Below are 21,985 nucleotides of genomic sequence, written 5' to 3'. Positions count from 1 at the left end.
AGCCAAATGGGGACAAGTAAGTTAATTTACTCTTGTTTAACCTTTTGCCTTCACGGTTCTCAAATACCTAATGTTTTGGCTTTAATTTGTCATACTGCAGGGGTTGGATTGTTGCCAAGGGTGTCCGCAAGACCAACATCGTCCTTGGTGTGCTTTGCCGGCAAAACTTCACGGGGTTTGTTATGTTGTCCGGTCGGGATCGAGAGCTAGGAATGACCTGGGAGCACTACTTGGGTGCCCCGGCCCCACCGGAGGTGGAGATCGACGGTCTTTTGTGCCACATGAGGGCTGACATGGTGATCAGACAGTTCTGGGTAATTTCCCCTTTATACAATTAAAAATCAAAAATAGCTAGTTATTGTACTAATCGATGTTGTCTCGTTCGCAGACCTTCCATAGGTGTGAGGAGGGATACGAGGAGGACGCGGCAATGGTTATCGAAACCAAATGTCGCCGCCTACTTCAAAACTATCGGCATGAGGCTCGGGTGCAGGTTGTTCGAGACTACTACGCCTTGTGGCGTATTAGGAAGGATAAGGCAAAGTGCCGCGATTCTAAGATGGAGAAGGAGCATTACATGAGGGTAATTACATATTATATATTAAGGCCTTGTAGTTAGTTTCCTTGATTTGATTCTTACGCGTAGTGCTCAAATTTCTCTTTATTAACTTAGGTGCCCACGAGATGGTGTGTGGATAAGATGGATTGTTGGGAGGCCTTGGTGGATCAGTGGTGCTCCGAAAAGTGGGAGGCCAGCCACAACAATGCCAAGGAGAAGCGTGTCAAAATGGTTGGTGTGCCACACCATCAAGGGAGCGTCAACTTAAATGGGTTTGGTGAGAACTGGGTCTGTGGTTTGCTTCATGACTCATGCAATTCATTCTTATGCAATCTTGAGCCCTTTACTAATACAATTTTCCTCTCTCTCTATTTTACGCTCGTCACAACAAGACGGAGGTGCCAGGGATGTACAACTTCTATGTGATGGCCCATACTGCCTCGTACAAGAAGGTCAAGGCATTCTCTGAGTCTGACCTCGATCATCGTTGAAACTTCACCAACATCTCCTCCCACCACAAGCTCGTGCAGTACAGAGATCACGGGAAGGCGAGGAAACGAGAGGACTTTAACCCGAGCCAGGCGCCTATTGATCCAGAGCTGGTGATGACAGCTGGCAACTGGAGGCCCCATGGCTCGATCGCCATTGGAGACAGCCTTATACGTTGTCCTAGCACTCTCCGTCAGATAAAGGCACGCCAAACGAGCTCCTGTCCTGAGATAACACCTCGTCCACGGCCAGTCGAGCTTGCCATCAAGGTTAGTTTAATGGACTCAATTATCTTTCCGCATTACGTTGTGTGTGCGAACCAATATGATTATAGTGCTAACAATGAGTTGTGTTGAGGGCTGCTATTCTAAAAGAGAGAGAGGCAATGCAAGCGCTTTTGGCGGTGAAGGATAATGCGATGAAGGAGATGGAGGAGAGGGCGGCTGTGTTGTTCAAGGCTGAGAGGTCACGGAATGATGCGTCTAACAGGGCCATGTACGAGCTCTTAGTGGTAAGTTTCTTCTTCATATTTTTCTAATCTTGCATTTTAATGTTCGTTTCATTAATAACTAAAAAGTTTGACTTGTTGAAACCAAATGTACAGTCTATGTGCGAGAAGACCGGTCGCCCCTCTCCGACGATGCTAGTCATTAACATGGCGGGGACGGTGAGTTCTATTTCAATGCAGTTATCTTTTGAGTGTCATCATGCTAACGACACATTGCAAACAATGTTTGGTGCGAATATCTCCCGAAACGCATCGCACGACCTTCTACAATGGAGCCTTCCCCAGGGCAGCCTTCTCCAAGTGAAACAAGCCAAAGCCACCATGCTTCATCGCCGTGGAGACGAGAATGGTATGTTTTTTCTAGTGTTTTGCTTAACAACCGCATAATGATGTTTACTTACCTTACCTTAGCTCCAAAATGACATATTTTACCCAAGTTAGCTCTAGAATGACCTTTACTTAGCTTAGTTTCCTCCTAAATGACATAATTAGCTTAGTTAGCTCCAAAATGGCATAATAAACATAGTTAGCTCCTAAATTACCTATGTTTACCTAAGTAGCTCTAAAATTACATATAGTTAGCTTAGTTTCCTCCTAGATCACGTAGTAAGCTTAATTAGCTCCAAAATGGCATATTTAATTAAAAAATGACCTATACTTAGCTAAGTTCTCTCCTAAATGACAGAATAAGCTTACCTAGCTCCTAAATGACCTATTGTACCTAACTTACCTATTAAATGGCCTATAACTAGCTTAGTTAGCTCCAAAATGGCATAATAAGCATAGTTAGCTCCTAAATGACCTATTTTTACCTAAGTAGCTCTAAAATTACAAATACTTAGTTTCCTCCTAGATGACGTAGTAAGCTTAATCAGCTCCGAAATGGCCTATTTAATAAAAAATGACCTATACTTAGCTAAGTTCTCTCCTAAATGACATAATAAGCTTACCTAGCTCCAAAATGACCTATTGTACCTAACTTAGCTATTAAATGGCCTATAATTAGCTTAGTTAGCTTCAAAATGGCATAATAAGCATAGTTAGCTCCAAAATGACTTAATAACCATAGTTAGCACCTAAATGACCTATTTTACCTAAGTAGCTCTAAAATGACATATAGTTAGCTTAGTTTCCTCCTCGATGAAGTAGTAAGCTTAATCATCTCCAAAATGGCCTATTTAATAAAAATGACCTATACTTAGATAAGTTCTCTCCTAAATGACATAATAAGCTTACCTAGCTCCAAAATGACCTATTGTACCTAACTTAGCTATTAAATGGCCTATAATTACCTTAGTTAGCTCCAAAATGGCATAATAAGCATAGTTAGCTCCTAAATGACCTATTTGTACCTAAGTAGCTCTAAAATGACATATAGTTAGCTTAGTTTCTTCCTAGATGACGTAGTAAGCTTAATCAGCTCCAAAATGGCCTATTTATAAAAAATGACCTATACTTAGCTAAGTTCTCTCCTAAATGACATAATAATCTTACCTAGCCCCAAAATGACCTATTGTACGTTACTTAGCTATTAAATGACATATAATTAGCTTAGTTAGCTCCAAAATGGCATAATAAGCATATTTAGCTCCTAAATGACCTATTTTTACCTAAGTAGCTATAAAATGACATATAGTTAGCTTAGTTTCCTCCTAGATGACGTAGTAAGCTTAATAAGATCCAAAATGTCCTATTTAATAAAAAATAACCTACACTTGGCTAAGTTCTCTCCTAAATGACATAATAAGCTTACCTAGCTGAAAAATGACCTATCTATACTTATACTAATTACAGACTCCCAAGAAATTACCACGTTAATCAGAAAATACCAACCGTTAATCTGGTGGGCCGTTTTATTACGGTGCAGATTAATTGAATCTGGTGGAGGACTCCCAAAAAATTACCACATTAATCAGAAAATACTAACCGTTAATCTGGTGGGGCCGTATTATTACGGTGCACATTAATTGAATCTGGTGGGGCGTATTATTACGTGCTGATTAAGCGTAAAAATCTATCTTCGCCACGTCTTATTCTCTGAGTAAAAAAACTAAACTAACCGTACGTCATAGTCTCTCCTCGTCCCCATGGTCTCCTCCCCACGTTCTCTCCTCATCCCATGGTCTCCTCCCCATGTTCTCTCCTCATCCCCACGGTTTCCTCCTTCCCTCCCCATGTTCTCTCCTCCTCCCCACAGAAAAAAAATCTATATTTCTCAAATTGTATAGCAAGCAAATTAGGGAATTGATCTGGTGCGCTCACGCCATGGAATCTCTCATCTTTTCCCAAGGGAAAAGAAACCAAATCTCTCTCAAATTGGAGCGGCCAAGTTAGGATATATATCGGGTTCGTCATCGATTTCTTTTGATTTTTTCCTTGATGTAAAACGTGAATCGACATTATCTTTGCAACTGTATTAGGATTAATGATTTTCTCACGTACGCTCTCTGGACACTTCCTAGATTTTCTCACGTACCCTCTCTCGACACTTTGTGGAGATTGCAACGGAGCTCAACCAAGCCCATACCGGTAGCTTATATGTTAACTCCAGCCTAACAGAAACAGTCTCAACATCAAGGAGTCTCCTCTCGGTTGTGAACATCGTCGCTGGTGAACCTTCTCCTGTTTGGTACAAAAGATTCGTCGTTGCCCAATTTTAATTTTCAGAGATTATTTGTTTCATTGGATAAAGCGAAATTTTAGGCTATTCACTTCTTACTGCTTATGAACTTCATGATGGGCACGAGGAAATCTTTATTTTCAAGTGAATCCTTGGATTTGGCAAAGATTAAGGAAGTACTAATCAACAAAATTGTGTTTGCATACAATTCAATTTTTACTGTTGCTTCGTCGCCCACTTTTTAGACAGATTACTTATTTCGTTTGTTTAATTCAATCAAATTGTTAGGCTATGCACTTCACACCGCTTGCAAATTGCATGACGAACAATATCTAATCTTTCTTTCCAACTGGAGCCTTCGATTTGTTAGAGACTTAGTGAGTAGCAATCTTAAAAAAATGTGTTTTTACACGTCAACTTCTTCCCTGTTCCTTCAAAACGATGGCATACGATATGCTCCATGATATTACCAAAGAAAAGGATTCTTGGAAAGTCAAGGTCAGAATAATGAGGCTATGGGATGCCATTAACCTCAACAACAATGAACTTATTAGCCTTGACATGATACTACTTGATGAAGAGGTATGGTTTTCCAACCTAAACACACAATTGTGAGTTTTAATAGTTACTATAATATTAATTCATCTTCTCGCTGCACTATAATGTTTCAGGGCACTATGATACATGGCAAGGTAATGAAACATATGGTTAACAAGTTCAAACCATTGATCCAAGAAGGTTCAGTCTACATGATTGCAAATTTTAAGGTTACATCTGCAATGAATTTCCGTTCAGCTGAAAGTGAAAAGATTTTAAATTTCTTGCACAGAACAAAAATTCAAGAGATAAAAGGTCCAAAAAATATTAGAATAGAAGAAGAAAGCTTCACATTTTGTAGTATTGAAGTTCTTTCCGCAAGAGACGACGAGAAGATTTACTTATCTGGTATGATTCTATTTGTTTACATTATTCATTTCCATGTTTTCTACTCCCTCCGTATCGAAATATAAGTCTTTTAAGATATTTCACTAGATGTCTACATACGAAGCAAAATGAGTGAATCTATATTTTAAAGTATGTCTATATACATCCGTATGTAGTACATTAGAGAAACCTTTAGAAAGACTTATATTTAGGAACGGAGGGAGTACATATTAATACCACTTTACTTAGGAGATGTCATCGGCATAGCAAGTTACATAGGGCATATTGAAGAAACACAGACGACCCATGGGATTTCAAAGATTCGAGATATTGTGCTTCGAATTGAGTGAGTATATTAAAAGAAGTCAGATAACTACAATTGTGATGGGTGCTAATAGGTATTTCTCTTGGAACATACAGGGATCAAAACATTAACATTAGACTATGGGGTAATAAGGTTGGACAAATTGATGAAGATTCTTTGGGCCATGTTGTCATAGTAATATCAACTACTGTCAGAAAACTGAAAGGTTTGTATTTGAATTAACAATGGGCAAGTATTTCTAGGAGTGTTATTTATACATCATTTGATATATCAAGTGCATGCAGAGTACTCCCTGTCATCTACAGGTGCAACTGGAGTTTATATCGATTTGGATATCCCTGAAACAAATGAGCTTCAAAGGAGGTGAAACAGATATTCTGCAGAAATATGAAAAAACATGTTCTACTACATACATGGATTCTTATCTCATATGCATAACAGGTATTGCTTGCAAGATGATATGGTAGAGGAAATAGAGCCGGAAGCCCACTTGCAAGGCACAATTCAGGAACAGATGCTCTATAACAGAAGAACCCTAAAAGAAATAACTGAAATTACATATGAATCCCAAAAACAGCTATTTGTAGTTAGTATTATATTCCTTTTTCATATATTTTAGGTGTTAATTTAACCTACAATGGACAGGAAAAGTTCTATACGACAGAAGCAATGATTAAGTCAATTGATACATCAGATGAGTGGTACTACATAGGATGCTGCAAATGCAACAAAAAAGTACAAAAACAGGGGAACCACTTCTACTATCCAAAATGTGAGAAAGAACCTGAGAAGACATGTCCAAGGTGAATTTGATACTATCTCATTCCTTAGTTAGTAATTTGTCCTCCACTAACCACATGTTCCATTTTATTACTAGGTACAAACTTAAGTTGGAGATATGTGATCTCAGTCCAACAACAACTTGCACCATGTTTGAAGCAGAAGCAAAAAAATTGATTAAGCAATCTGCAAGCTTTTTGATAGATAGGGATGATTTTGATATCCATGAAGAGACAAAACAAATCCAGAAAATATGTGGGCAGAAATTGATTTTTCAATTCAAATTGAATGACTATAATTTGAATTATGGTTATCAATAATACACTATTCATAGAATCTTTTTCATAGATTTTGAAAAAGATTCAGCATCACATGATTCAAATGTTGAGCAGGTATCATCTATTTGCACTACCATGCTCTATATTATTTTGTATGTGCATGTCATGTTTCATAGTGAATGTTAATGACAATTTACGGAAATTGGTATGTTTTTGTACAAGCATGTTACTGACTCACCCAATGTCTTGAATGGGCAGATGCAGGATGATAAACCCATTCTAACATGCACTAAAAGAACTAGGAGGACTAGGAACACACATCATGTTGTACATTCCGATGATGAAGAATCAGAAAATCAGGATAGTCAAGAGAAAGATGAATCCATATCTGTTGGTGATAAGGAATCTAAGAAAAAGGGAATTCAAAAGGATATACATGTAAGTTTTTTTGGTGTATTTGCATGTTCTTTTATAGTTCTGCACATCCCTAATTGCTACAAATGCTTTCGCAGGGGCAAGCAGACAAGTTATCAATTATGAAAACGATAAAGCAAGAACCAAAGGATGATGAACCCAATATTAACCGAACTAAAAGGGGTAGGAGAAGCAACACAGGTCGTATTGTACACCTTGATGAGGAACCAAAAACTAACGATATTCAGGAAATAATCAAATCAAAATCTATGGAAGCAGGCCCCAAGAGAAAGCGTGTCGCAACTCGCAAATGTGTTGGTATTGATAGCAAGCAAGTAAAGAATCACCATGAAGAAGAATCGGAGCAGGAAGGTACTCGACAGCACAATGATTCAAGGCCTAGGACAAGGCGTAGTTGTGTCGACAAAGAATTGATGAACAAAGACATTCAAAAGTGTGGTGTTTCAAGAACTAGAAAGACAAATCGTTGATTAGTGGAAATCCAATAATTTAGCATGTAATAGAACATATACGAGCACCAGGTTTGTACTTTTTATGAACATCGTTGTTTAGATTGCTTTTAAAAAATGTAATAGCATACCTTTGTGTTAGTAAAATCATTATTCTCTTATTAATCAAGAGTAACTGTTTAGTGTAATGCAGCCAATTTAATTCTTTTCAGTTAAAAATATTAAGCAAAAGCAGCCAGGGGATTACAAGATAGCAAGCAATCACCTGATTACACTACGCGTTAGCTGCCGATGCTTATAATAGATGAACAAGATAGGCTCCTTTGTTTGATGAATGGATAAGAGAAGCCGCTGCTGTTTTTGGATGTGGAAAATACGCTAAGATTGCAGATTCAGCAGGGACGACCTAGCACACGGAGAAGGGGAACGACCAAATGGCCGAATGACGATGCGGTTCGCCGCTGCTGTTGCTGGATGTGGAAAATAAGCTAAGATTGGAGATTCAGCACGGACGGCCTAGCAGACGGAAGAAGATTAAACTGGGTACTACCTCAAGCGTTCCTGGATCGCTGGAAGATGCTTGGTCTTGAGTAGAATAGGTGTCACAGTCCTTTCTCTTCCTTTGAGGTCGCAACTACTGAAAAAACATAGACCATTTAGAAATATACTCCTTTCATCCAAAAATAATTAAAAAATCAGGATAATAATTTCTACAATTTGCCTCAAGAGTTTACGAAGGAATTCTGAAATCAACCGTTATCGACCAAAGTGGTATGTTAAGGACCGTAATGCTAATTTTAATAAAAATATATAGAATGATTGATTCACATCGACCAAAGTGGTATGTTAAGGAATGTAATGCTAATTTTAATAAAAAAATATAAAATGATTGCTCTTCGTCAAAGGAATAAATTTAACAATCTTAGTATTCAAAAGTTCTACATTCAAACCCACATGTTTTCACAAGCGATCTAAATCCATTACTATAACCACTGATGTAGATAGGTAAACATATAAAAATAAAATGTATTCTCTGAACGTTAATCTGTTATCCAAAACAATAAACCTGCTAGCCCGTGCAAAGCACGGGTTCGCGACTAGTTGTACCTAACTTAGCTATTAAATGGCCTATAATTAGCTTAGTTAGCTCCAAAATGGCACAATAAGCATATTTAGCTCCTAAATGACCTATTTTTACCTAAGTAGCTCTAAAATGGCATATACTTAGCTTAGTTCCCTCCTAGATGATGTAGTAAGCTAAATCAGCTCCAAAATGGCCTATTTAATAAAAAAATACGTATGCTTAGCTAATTTCTCTCCTAAATGACATAATAGGCTTACCTAGCTAAAAATGACCTATTGTACGTAACTTAGCTATTAAATGGCATATAATTAGCTTAGTTAGCTCCAAAATTGCTTAATAAGCATAGTTAGCTCCTAAATGACCTATTTTTACCTAAGTAGCTCTAAAATGGCATATACTTAGCTTAGTTTCCTCCTAGATGACGTAGTAAGCTAAATTAGCTCCAAAATGGCCTATTTAATAAAAAAATGACCTATACTTAGCTAAGTTCTCTCCGAAATAACATAATAAGCTTACCTAGCTCCAAAATGACCTATTGTACCTAACTTAGCTATTAAATGGCCTATAATTAGCTTAGTTAGCTCCAAAAAGGCATAATAAGCATAGTTAAGTCCTAAATGGCCTATTTTTACCTAAGTAGCTCTAAAATGACATATACTTAGCTTAGTTTCCTCCTAGATGACGTAGTAACTTAAATTAGCTCCAAAATGGCCTATTTAGTAAAAAATGACCTATATTTAGCTAAGTTCTCTCCTAAATGACATAATAAGCTTACCTAGCTACGAAATGACCTATTGTACCTAACTTATATATTAAATGTCCTATATTTAGCTTAGTTAGCTCCAAAATGGCCTATTTAATCAAAAATGGAAAATTAGCTCCAAAATGGCCTATTTAATTAAAAATGACCTATACTTAGCTTACGTCTCTTCTTCATCTAGTCTTCTTCTTCTAACTTTCTTATTTCCCATTTTGCATTTTACATTCACTTCACGGAAGCTTGGATTGATGGAGTGCTTGGGTTACTTGTATTTTTTTGGATAATATGTATGGATGAAACTATTTTAATATATGGATATGAAACTTTGTATGTATGGATGAAACTATTGTAATATATGGTTTGGTACGGATGAAACTTGCATAATATGTATGTATGAAACTTATTTTAATATGGTTATCAGTATGGCAACAACATTATTTTTGTGATATATATATGTATATATCATATATTCCTATGAAAATTGTTGGATATAATAAAAAATAATATAAACATGAGCATTTTGTTCTCTTTGTCGTCCACCCACCGACGACAAAGGGAGGGCAGCACACGGCAAAGGCCCTGAAGGCCGGGACTATTTTCCATCTTTGTCGTACGCCCACTGATGGCAAAGGGGTCCATGGCAGGCGGCAAAGGGGGGCCATGGTAGACAGCAAAGGGGGCATGGCAGATGGCAAAGCCATGGTGGGACCCAGCGGACGGGAAAGGTTGTCGTTACCACTTGACGGTCGTAGCCCCCGGATCTACCGTCCATGTTTTTTGCCGTCTGCCCCCCCCCCCCCCCCACCACGGCAAAGTTTCTTTGCCGTCAGGAGGCGCAAGGCAGACGACAAAGAACCTCTTCACCGGATTTTTGTTTGCCGTCTAGTTTGCCGTCTGTAGATGGACGGCAAAGGCCTTTGCCGTCTAGGGTGCTCCTCTTTGCCGTCCTTCATGGCAGATGGCATAGTCTCTGATTCCTGTAGTGCCTATTTTTATATTGACCAGCTTACCCAACAAAGTGACTACCTTGATCTTATCATGATTAGCTTCGATGTTGCGCTTGGAGACCAGGAATCCCAACAACTTGCCCACAGGAACACCAAAGACACACTTTGCTGGATTAAATTTCATCTGGTATACTCGAAGATTATCAAACGCCTCCCTGAGGTCATCCAAGAGTGTCTCCTTCTTCTGAGATTTCACAACTATGTCATCAACATAAGCATGAGCGTTGCTCCCAATCTATGAATGGGGGAAATTCTAAACGTAGCGTTGATAAGTCACCCGTGCACTCTTGAGCCCAAAAGGCATGGAGATATAGCATAAAGCACCGAAAGGAGTTATGAATGCTGTCTTATCTTGATCCTCAATGGCCATCTTGATTAGATGCTAACCAGATTACGCATCTAGGAAGCATAAACGCTCACAACTTGTCGTAGAGTCAATGATCTGATCGATACGCGGGATGGAAAATGGATCTTTGGGACAAGCCTTATTGAGACTGTGTAGTCAACACACATACGCGAGGTGTCATTCTTTTTCAGAACCAGCATCGGGTTAGTGAGCCACTCAGGATGAAAAACTTCGACGATAAACCTGGCAGCTAGGAGCCGGGCTACTTCTTTCCCAATGGCCTTACGTCTCTCCTGGTTAAAATGATGGACCTATTGCCGAACTGGTTTCATATTTGGATCCACATTAAGGTGGTGCTCAATGAGTTCTCTCGATACTCCACGCATATCAGAAGGTTTGCATGCGAAGATGTCTCGATTCTCTCGGATGAACCTCATGAGCGCGCTTTCTTATTTGGGGTCCAAACCGGTCCCAATAATGAACTACTTGGAAGAGTCTCCTAGGGTGAAGTCAATCTGCTTGGTATCTTCAGCCGACTTGAATTTGAGCAATGATTCAGACTCAGTAGGTGGCTTTTTGAGGGGGCTCATATCAGTCGGGTCAACGTTAGCTGCGTAGAACTTCAACACTTTAGTTGCGCAGGGTGACTCGGCATAAGCCACATCACCTTCCTCGTACTCCTGAGCTATCTTTATGCTACCTCCCACAGTTATAGTGCCATTGGGGCCTCACGTCTTAAGCTTGAGGTAAACATAGCAGGGTCAGGCCATAAAACAAGCATAAGTCGGCCGCCCAAAAAGGGCATGATAAAACTCTTGTTCTTGACCACCTCTAACGTCAAAGACTCACGTTCGAAGTTAAATTCATCACCAAAAGCGATATCCAACTTAATCCACCCGACTGGGCATGCTGACTTCCCAGGAACAATACCAAGAAAGATCATGGTTCAAGTTTGTAAACTCCTTTCAAGGTGGTTCATCCGTCGAAAGTTTCATAGTACAGGATATTGATGCTACTTCCCCCATCCATGAGAACCTTTGAACGTGTGTACCCACCAGCTTGAGGTGCCACCACGAAAGCTAGACCACATGGGTTATCAACCCTCACGGTGATCTTCTATGCTCCAAGTGATTAGTTGTACATACCAATTGAGATATCTCGGGACTGCTAGCTCAACCACATTGATGGCTCTTTGCTTGAGTTTGCTGTCTCGCCTACATGTATTAATGGTAAAAACGTGACATTGACCACTGTTCAACTGTTTCGGATTCCTGTCAAAATTGTCTTGGACATTATTTCGTTGATTCTTCTCGCTAGAATGTTGTCCACTGCCATTGTTTCCTTGATGCTGGAACCCGGTCCCTGAGCCACCCTGACCTTGAAAACCACACCTCGAAAATCTACAAGATGAGCCATAGTGTGACCCGCTGATACGTCTCCAATGTATCTATAATTTTTGATTTCACCATGCTGCAATATTATCATTTTTGGATGTATTACAATCATTTTATAGCAACTTTATATATATTTTTGGGATTAACCTATGACATAGTGCCCAGTACCAGTTGCTGTTTTTTGCTTGTTTTTTCCTTTGCAGAAAATTAATATGAGATGAAGTCCAAAAGGCAAGGAACTTTTGGGGGAATTTTTTGGACCACAAGGCAAGTTGAGAACCAAGGAAGCTCACGAGGGGAGGCCCAGGTGGCCCACTAAGCACCAGGGCATGCCTTGGGCCCATGGCGCGCCTTGGTAGCTAGTGGGAGGCTCAAGCACCTCCTCCACTGCCTCTGAGCTCTATAAATACCAAAATAATCCAAAACCCTAGAGGAGTGGAAGAAAAATTGTTTGAGTCGCCTCAAGTTCCAAAAGCCACGATATCAATCTAGAGTCCGTTCCGGCACCCTGTCGAAGGGGAACACGGACACAGAGGGGTTCATCATCCTCATTGGTGCTCCTCCGCTGATGCGTGGGTAGTTCATATCAGACCTACGGGTTCATAGGAAGTAGGTAGATGGCTTTCTCTCTTGTTTTTCTTCTCAATACAATGGTCTCTTGGAGATCTATTTGATGTAACTCTTTATTTTATGGTATGTTTGTTGGGATCCAGTGAACTATGAATTTATATCCATGCTTGATTATTATAGCCTCATATTTTTTCTCCGATATTTGGGTTTTATTTGGCCAACTTGGTCTTTTTATCTTGCAATGTGAAGAGGTACTTTTTGACGGATTCGATCTTCGGTGCTCAATCTCAGTGCAAGAAAGAGACATGACAAGCTTGTATCGTTGCTATTAAGGATAAAACGATGAGGTCTATTCCTACATGAGTCGATATTGTCTACATCATGTCCTCATTCTTAAAGCATTACTCCATTTCTCCATGAACTTAATATGCTAGATGCATGCTGGATAGCGGTCAATCTGTGGAGTAACAGTACTAGATGCAGGTAGGACTCAGTCTATTTGTTTTGGAAGTGATGCCTATATACATGATCATTGTCTTAGATATCATCATTATTATTCGCTCTCCTATCATTTTCCCAACAGTAATTTGTCTACCCACCGTTTTCTAATTTCTCAAGAGAAGCCACTAGTGAAACCTACGCCCAACGGGTCTATTTTACATTATCTCTTTGCCAGATCTATTTTGCTATTCGCGTTTCCAATTTATTTGCTCTTTTATTTCAGATCTATATTATCAAAAAACCAAAATACCTTGTTGCGTTTATTTTCCATTACTTTGTCTGCATCTATCAATCTATCTTTTTACCGTATTATTTTACCCATGAGGGATTGACAACTCCTACACACGTTGGGTTGCGAGGATTCGTTATTTGTGTGCATGTACTACTTACATAGTCTTGTGGATCTTCCTAGTGGATTGATGCCTTGGTTTGATAACTAAGGAAAATACTTATTGTCGTTGTGCTACATCACCCTTTAAGCATGGAGGGGAACCAACGCAATCAGCGAGGAGTCAAGGTTTCTGACGTTGTTGCCTAGAGAAGATCAAGTCAAGATCTCTCAGGTTCCCACACATAAACTCTCATCTCCTTGCAATTACATTATTTTCCATTTTCCTCTTGTTTTCCTCTCCCCCTCTTCACAAAAAAAATTCTTTTATTTGCCTTCTTTCCATTTAGCTTTTTCTTGCTTGCTTGCTTGTATTGCCGTCGTGTCAACACTCAAAAATAGAAAAATAAACATGAAAAGTAAAGACATATGGATCCTCATCTACTTCTAATGTTTTCAAAAGATCTAATTATCTTTAACCAATTGCTAGTGAGTTGAGTGCTATTGATTATTTGTGTGAAGTTTTGCTTGAAAATTGCGAATCTGAATATTGTTATGAAGTATTAAAAGAAGAAATTTATAAAGTGATTCATGATATCTCCTTGAATGAAAATAATGATTGTGATGACGTTATTATAAATTATATTTATTTCAGTTGTGCTAATAATATGAAAACTATAAGATTGGGGATGGCAATTTTTTCATGTCCACTACTCATTGCAATGATCATCATTGGGGCGATGCTTCTTATTATCTTGAAAATTTCTCCAACCCTCATGATGAATATGATATTGACAATAACGGTTGCATTAGTTTTGAAAGTGGGTTTGAAAGAGTGCCAAATTTAGGTAATAATGATCCCAATATTCTGGAGAATTATCTATCTCTTGAATTTCTTGATAAAAGTCTGTTCGGAGAGGTCATGACTTTAGTTAATGTTAATCCCACTACCTTGGAAGATTATAAGACTTTTATGCATGTGGATGATGAAGAGAATATTTTATGTGATAGATATATTGCTGAATTTGAATATTGAAAGGATCGATATGGTTGACTAGAGGGGGGGTGAATAGGCAACGACCACTTTTTAATTAATCTTAGCAACTTAGGGTAAACAACATACGGGTTCACAAATATGACAACATTGGGGTGAACCGTAATGAAGCTAGCAACGATAGCTACTAAGACAAGTAAGGGAAAGACAACAACATAAGCATACACAAAGTAAAGGTTAGAGATAACCACAAGTGGAACCAATGAAGACGAGGATGTGTTACCGAAGTTCATTCCCTTTGACACGAACTACGTCTCCGTTGGAGCGGTGTGGAGGCACAATGCTCCCTAATAAGCCACTAAGGCCACCGTATTCTCCTCACGCCCTTGCACGATGCAAGGTACCGTGATTCCACTATAGGTGCCCTTGAAGGCGGCGACCGAACCTTTACAAACAAGGTTGGTGCAAACTCCACACAAAGCTTGGACGCTCCCAACAAAACCACGAAGCTTCACCACAATGGAATGTGGCTTCGAGGTGACCTCAACCATCTAGGATGCTCAAACACCCAAGAGTAACAAGATCCGCAAGGGATTGGTGGGGGAATCAAATTTTCTCTTGGTGGAAGTGTGGATCTAGGCCTTCTCAACCAATCCCTAAAGAATCAACAAGTTTGATTAGCTAGGGAGAGAGATCGGGCACTTTTGAGCTTAGGGAGCAAGAATGGAGCTTAGGAGGGTCAGAGATAGAGTTCCACAGCTAGAAGAACCCTTTATATAGTGGGGGGGAAATCCAACCGTTTTCCCACTCACAGCCCGTGCCTAGCGGTACTACTGCTGGATGCAGCGGTACTAACGCTGGCTGCAGCGGTACTACCGCTGGCACTCCAGCGGTACTACCGCTGGCTGCAGCGGTACTACCGGTGGGCCCCTGGTAATGCATAAGCACTACCACCACCAAGAAAGTCTTCGCAAAAAGGTCCGTCCACGTACAACCGCTAGGCAGGCGGTACTAAGCTCCTCGAGTGGTACTACCGCTGACCAGGGGCGGTACTACCACCAGCTAGCGGTACTACCGCTGGATGCAGCGGTACTACCGCTAGCACTCCAGCGCTACTACCGCTAGGGCTAGCGGTACTACCGCTAAGGCCAGTGGTACTACCGCTAGGCCTAGCGGTACTACCGCTGGGGGACCCTTTGCACAGATGAAGGAAACACTACGGCGGGAGCCACTCCAAAGTTGCTGACAAGGGGGAAAATAAGTGAAGTGTGCGCGTGCAAGATTGATTCCACCCAAACCTTTCCACTACGGTTCCCCTCTTAATAGTACGGCTTTCCTATTTCTCAAATAAAGAGAATCGTAGGGAACACCGTGCTTCTGTTACACGAAAGAGGGGGCGAGTCGTCTTGTGCCATTGAAGTGTGTTATCTAAAATCTTAATACACATGGTTAGTCCTTTGCGGTACTGTCATCAATCACCAAAATTACTTAGGCATAAACTATGCCCCAACAATCTCCCCCTTTTTGGTGGATTGATGACAATACCGGATTTGCACAGAGAATAATATGAGAACAAAAAGATAGAGATATATGAAAATAAAGAGCATATGACTCACAGCATATGATGGAAATAAATCTCACATAAGTTCATGTCTCACGAAAGATAGAAAAATAGAAGCAAACCAAGTTCGAAGCAAAACATGAAAGATAAGCAAAGCTAAGCAAAGTTCAACTCTCAAAGCAAATCCAGCTCCTAGACTCTCTCCCCCTTTGGCACAAGACACCAAAAAGGGGCACACCTAACGCCACAGGTGGTTACTCCTCATCCTCAGCATCACCAGACTCGTCCGTACCCTCCGGATCGTCCTGCTCCTCTTCATTGTCCTCTTCCTCCTCAGCGCTAGACCACTTGTAACCTTGAGCCCGCATCCAAGCAGCCTCTGGAGTGATGTCGTCCTCTGATCCACTGGAGATATCCACATCAAGTGTCCTTAGGACACGCTTGTGCCTCTGGCGGTTCTACTTCTGATCCACGTGCGTCTGATACTAGCCCTTAGCCTGCATACAGAAGAGAGTCTTCATCTTATCCTGCAGCTTCATGTCCCAAGATGGCATGGCAGAAGAGCGGGACTGAGAGGCGGTCCCTCTGTCAGCAGCAGTCTCTGTGACAGTGTCCATGTGCTGAGATGAAGTTGATGGGTTGGCCCATTTGTCCTTGACGCGAAGCTTGACAAGATCGTGCACAATGTAGTCAGCCTGAATGTATAACTCCTCCTGTGGATAGGTGTCTTGCCACTTCTAACGGATATAAGCAAACAAGTAGGGCCCGTAGATGGGAACCTTGCGCATCACGATGCAGTTCCAGAGCTCAGTGAACATCACATCAGAAATATTAAGAGGGGCAGACTCCTTAGTCATAGCCTCCTCATAGAGCAGTAGCATCTCAGCCAGAGAGCCATGTACCTCGACGAAGTTGCCAATGCGAGGAAAGAGGGTGTTGCGGAAGATCCGATGCATGATGTCCAGATGCCTGGGGAGCACACCCTTCTTCACATAGAGTAGCTACAATATGTCCTTGGTGGAGGCCCTATCAATGGGAGCTGCAGCATGAGGACGCGACCCAAGTGGAGTGTCAGCTCCCTGGAAATCAACCTTGAGGAATGCCATGAATTCACGCCAGGAACCGGTCATCTTCTGAGTCCCAGTCATCCACACCATCGAGCGCTCGTCATCACGAGAGAAGTGAACCGTGACATAGAACTGGGCAACAACATTGGGGTCAAAGTCTGTCTTGAAAGAGATGATCTCCTTGATGCCCAGATTGTCAATCAGAGAGAGAGCATCACCAATGTAGTCCAAGTTCCGCTGAAGGTGAGCCAGGTCAATCCACTGAACGGGGACAAAGTTCTTCTTGAAATGGTTGATGATATCACGGTAGATCCTGCAGTGATCCCTTGTCCACACATGCTCGACATTCTTGATCACAACCCGCTCTTGGAGATAGTGGTTTTGGGTGCGGAACCGCAGAAAATCCTTAGGGGGCATGGTGCGAACGCTGAGCCCCTTGTCCTTGTGAGCGGTCTTCTTGAAGGCCTGCTTTTTGGGTTGCAGACCTGAAGTGGCGGAGCCCTCTGGAGCCTCTGGGTTGCGATAATGCTTTGACTGCGTGTCCCGTGGGGGGTTCGAGCGGCGAACACCACCTATGACACAAAACACACACACCGAAAAAGAGCGACAAAAGGAGTCAAGGCAATAAACAAGAGAAGGCAGAAAAATAAACACACATTGCCAAGCACATGAAAAGAATACACAGAGAATCCTCCTGGCGGTAGTACCGCTACCCCTGGCGGTAGTACCGTTGGTATCAGAGCGGTAGTACCACTACCCCTAGAGGTAGTACCGTTGGGGTCCTAGCAATAGTACCGCAACCCCTGGCGGTAGTACCGCTGGGGTCCTCGCGGTAGTACCACTACCCTGGCGGTAGTACCGCTGGGGTTTGATTTTTCAGATCTGAAATATGAATAGAACCCATAGAGATGGCTACATGGATTTGACGAGGGCCATGGGCTGTGTATGAACACTAAGAACTCCACCATAGCCCTAATCACATGAGGATCACAAGTACCATCTAAATAAGCACATGCCTAGTCAAGAGAGAGCAAGTTTTAGATCTAATCCAAACATAGTCCAAGTGCTTGATCTAAAACATGTAAATCCTAGGGCATGGCAAAATAAAAGCACAGATTCATAGGACCTACACTCCCCTTGAACATCTCCTTCATGCCATCCAAGAACAAGGCACAATATCAAAGACATGGATCCAAACCACCAATGCTCCTAACCCTAGAACAAGAACAACAATCAAGAGAAGAAGGGGAGGAGCTTTACCGGGATCCATGGCACTTGGAGGAGGAAGGAGAAGTGAAGCAAACCCTCCAACTCAACGGAGAGAAGGGGCTCCACGGATAGAGATCTAAATCAGGGGAGTTCGAGGTTGGGGAGGGAGGATCCGCGAGGAAGAAGATCATGGATAACTTTGTATTGAAGATCCAAGAGAGAGAAGAAGCCATCTAGCTACTATTTATGGACCCGAAGGTCTGTGGTGAACTACTCACGCATCATCGGAGAGGCATTGGTGTTGATGAAGAAGCCCTCTGTGTACGAATCTCCCTTCCGGTAGGGCACCAGAACGTGCCCTAGATGGGATCTTGCGGAGACAGAAGCTTGCGGCGACAGAATAGTATTTTCGTGGCTCTCTCTCGTGGTTTCAGATTTTTAGGGAATTTATAGGCGGAATAACTAGGGCAGGGAGCCCACAAGCCTGCTATGCTCGCCCCCCCTAGGCCGGGCCTTTGTGGCTTGTGACCTCCTCCGAGGTCCCTTGCCTTGGTTCTCAAGTTTCCTGCGTGTCTTCTGTTATGGAAAAAATCATTCCGCTGGTTTATTCCGTTTGGACTCTTTTTAATATTCCCCTCTGAAAAAGGTCAAAAACACGGAAATAACAGGAACTCACACTTGGCACTGAGTTAATAGTTTAGTCCCAAAAAAGATATAAAATAACATATTCATGCGTACAAAACATCCAAAGATGACAAGATAATAGCATGGAACCATAAAAAATTATAGATACGTTGGAGACGTATCAAGCATCTCCAATCTTAACTCCTGCTTGTCCTCAAGTAGGGAAGTGATAAAGACTGAATTTTTGATGTGGAATGCTACATAACATACTTGTCCTTTGTAACTTCTTTCATGTGACATGAATGTTCAGATCCGTAAGATTCAAGACAATAGTTTGCTATAGACATGAAAAGAATAATACTTCAAGCAAACTAGCAAGGTAATCATGAACTTTCGAAATAACAAGGCCAAAGAAAGTTATCCCTACAAAATCATATAGTCTCTCTATGCTCCATCATCCCCACACAATGAATTTAAATCATGCACAACCCCGGTATTGGCCAAGTAATTGCTTTCGCACTCTTACGTTCTCAAACCTTTTCAACTCTCATGCAATACATGAGCGTGAGCCATGGATATAGCACTATAGGTGGAATAGAGTATGGTGGAGGTTGTGAGGCAAAAAGGAGGAGATGGTCACATTGACTTGGCGTATTAATGAGCTATGGAGAGGCCCATCAATAGATATCAATGTGAATGAGTAGGGATTACCATGCAACGGATGCACTAGAGCTATAAGTGTGTGAAAACTCAAAAGGAGAACTAGTGGGTGTGCACCCAACTTGCTTGCTCACGAAGACATAGGGCAATTTTCAGGAAGCCCATCATTGGAATATACAAGCCAAGTTATATAATGAAGATTCCCACTAGTATATGGAAGTGTCAAAACAAGAGACTCTCAATCAGGAAGAACATGGTGCTATTTTTTAAGCACAAGTGTGGAAAAAGATAGTAGCATTGTCCCTTCTCTCTTTTTCTCTCTCTTTTATTTATTTTTTTGTTTGGGCTCTTCGGCCTCTTTTCATTTTTTTGGTGGTCATCTTTGGCCTATTTTTTTTATTTCCTCACATGGGACAATGCTCTAATAACGATGATCATCACACTTTTATTTACTCACAACTCAACACTTAGAGCAATGATGACACTATAGGAAATACCTCCGGCAGTGTACGGGGTGTGCAACGATCTAGCTCAGCGTATGACGTTGAAGCATCTCGCTAGCTATCTTATGATCATGCAATGGCAATATGAAAGTGACAGCACAAGTCATGAGACAGAACAGTGGGAGTTGCATGGCAATATATCTCGGAATGGCTATGAAAATGCCATAATAGGTAGATATGGTGGCTATTTTGAGGAAGGTATATGGTAGGTTTGTGCACCGGCAAAAGTTGCGCGGCACTAGAGAGGCTAGCAATGGTGGAAGGTGAAAGTGCATCTATACCATGGACTCACATTAGTCATGAAGAACTCATATAATTTTTGCGAAAGTTTTATTAGTAATTGAAACAAAGTGCTAAACGCATACTCCTAGGGGAAGGGTTGGTAGGTGTTAACCATCGCGCGATCCCGACCGCCACACAAAGGATGACAATCAATAAATCAATTATGCTCTGACTTCCTAACATAGCGGTTCACGATACGTGCATGCTACGGGAAAAACTAACTTCAACGCAAGTATTTCTAGATTCACAACACCCTACTAACATAACTCTAATATTACCAAATCCATATCTCAAAACTTAATTGAGAGGAATCAAGCTTCTCTTTACTAATCAATGCACATGAATATGAAAGTTTTTACTATATCCTCTTTGGATGCTGATACGTCTCAAACATATATATAATTTTTTATGGTTTCATGTTGTTATGTTGTCAACTTTGGATGTTTTATATACCTTTTATATCTTTTTTTGGGACTAACTTATTAATTCAGTGCCAAGTGTCAGTTCCTGTTTTTTCTGTGTTTTTGACTCTTTTCAGATCTGATTTTGGAACGGAGTCCAAATGGAATAAAATCCCCGAAATAATTTTTTCCAGAACCCAAGAAGATCGGGGGAGTTGAGGGCCATGGCAGGAGGCCCACATGGGGCCCACAAGCCCTGTAGCCGCGGCCAGGGGTGGCCCGCGGCTACCAAGCTTGTTCCCCCCTGGAGCTCCCCTGCCCTAGCTTTTTGGCCTATATATTCCCGAAAATCCCAGAAAAAATAAGGGCGTCCACGAAACCACTTTCCGCTGCCGCAAGCTTCCGATTCCGCGAGATCTCATCTGGAGACACTTCCCGGTGCCCTGCCGGAGAGGACTTTGGAGCTGGAGGGCTTCTACATCAACATCATTGCCTCTCCAATGACTGGTGAGTAGTCTACTTCAGACCTACGGGTCCGTAGTTAGTAGCTAGATGGCTTCTTCTCTCTCTTAGATCTTCAACACAAAGTTCTCCATGATCTTCATGGAGATCTATCCGATGTAATCCTCTTTGGCGGTGTGTTTGTCGAGATCTAATGAATTGTGGATTTGTGATCAGATTATCTATGAATTATATTTAAGTCTTTGCCGATTTCTTATCTGCATGATTTGATATCCTTGTAAGTCTCTCCGAGTCTTGGTTTTGTTTGGCCAACTAGATCTATGAATTGTGGATTTGTGACCTTTCCGAGTGACAGAAGGGGTAGCAAGGCACGCATCGTGTTATTGCCATCAAGGGTAACAAGATGGGCTTTCATCATAGATTTGAGATTGTCTATCTACATCATGTCATCTTGCTTAAGGCGTTACTCTGTTCTTATGAACTCAATACACTAGATACATGCTGGATAGCGGTCGACGCGTGGAGTAATAGTAGTAGATGCAGAAAGTATCGGTCTACTTGTTTTGCACGTGATGCCTATATGTATGATCATTGCCATAGATAACGTCATGACTTTGCGTGGTTCTATCAATTGCTCGACAGTAATTCGTTCACCCACCGTCTACTTGCTTTCATGAGAGAAGCCACTAGTGAATACTACGACCTCGGGGTATATTCAAAATTATCATCTTCGCTTTTACTTTTACTTTGCTTTGTTTACTTTTTGCTTTCAGTTCTCACTTTGCAAAAAATCTGTAAGGGATTGACAACCCCTTCATAGCGTTGGGTGCAAGCTCTTTGTGTTTGTGCAGGTACTTGTGACTTG

The 21,985-nt window shown here is 41.2% G+C and overlaps 1 protein-coding gene, 1 long non-coding RNA gene and 1 pseudogene across 2 annotated transcripts; all 3 read left to right on the top strand.

Moving 5' to 3' along the window:
* The first annotated feature begins 4,594 nt into the window (after positions 1-4,594).
* On the top strand, positions 4,595-5,647 carry LOC123408967. Its single transcript, XM_045101983.1, has 4 exons — positions 4,595-4,758; positions 4,848-5,121; positions 5,353-5,446; positions 5,521-5,647. The coding sequence occupies exons 1-4, from the start codon at positions 4,618-4,620 to the stop codon at positions 5,645-5,647; spliced, it is 636 nt and encodes a 211-aa protein (XP_044957918.1). The 5' UTR covers positions 4,595-4,617.
* A 70-nt stretch (positions 5,648-5,717) lies between these two features.
* On the top strand, positions 5,718-5,973 carry LOC123409151. The gene is made up of 2 exons (XR_006612832.1): positions 5,718-5,788; positions 5,867-5,973. It is a non-coding gene; the product is annotated as an uncharacterized LOC123409151 (long non-coding RNA).
* Positions 5,974-6,094: 121 nt separating this feature from the next.
* LOC123408965 lies at positions 6,095-7,555 on the top strand (annotated as a pseudogene).
* Positions 7,556-21,985: the final 14,430 nt, after the last annotated feature.

This window comes from Hordeum vulgare, chromosome 7H (assembly GCF_904849725.1).
Source record: "Hordeum vulgare subsp. vulgare chromosome 7H, MorexV3_pseudomolecules_assembly, whole genome shotgun sequence".
Classification (NCBI taxonomy): Eukaryota; Viridiplantae; Streptophyta; class Magnoliopsida; order Poales; family Poaceae; genus Hordeum; species Hordeum vulgare.
The sequence above is the reverse complement of the archived record's forward strand: the minus strand, read 5'-3'. Positions and strand labels throughout refer to the sequence as shown.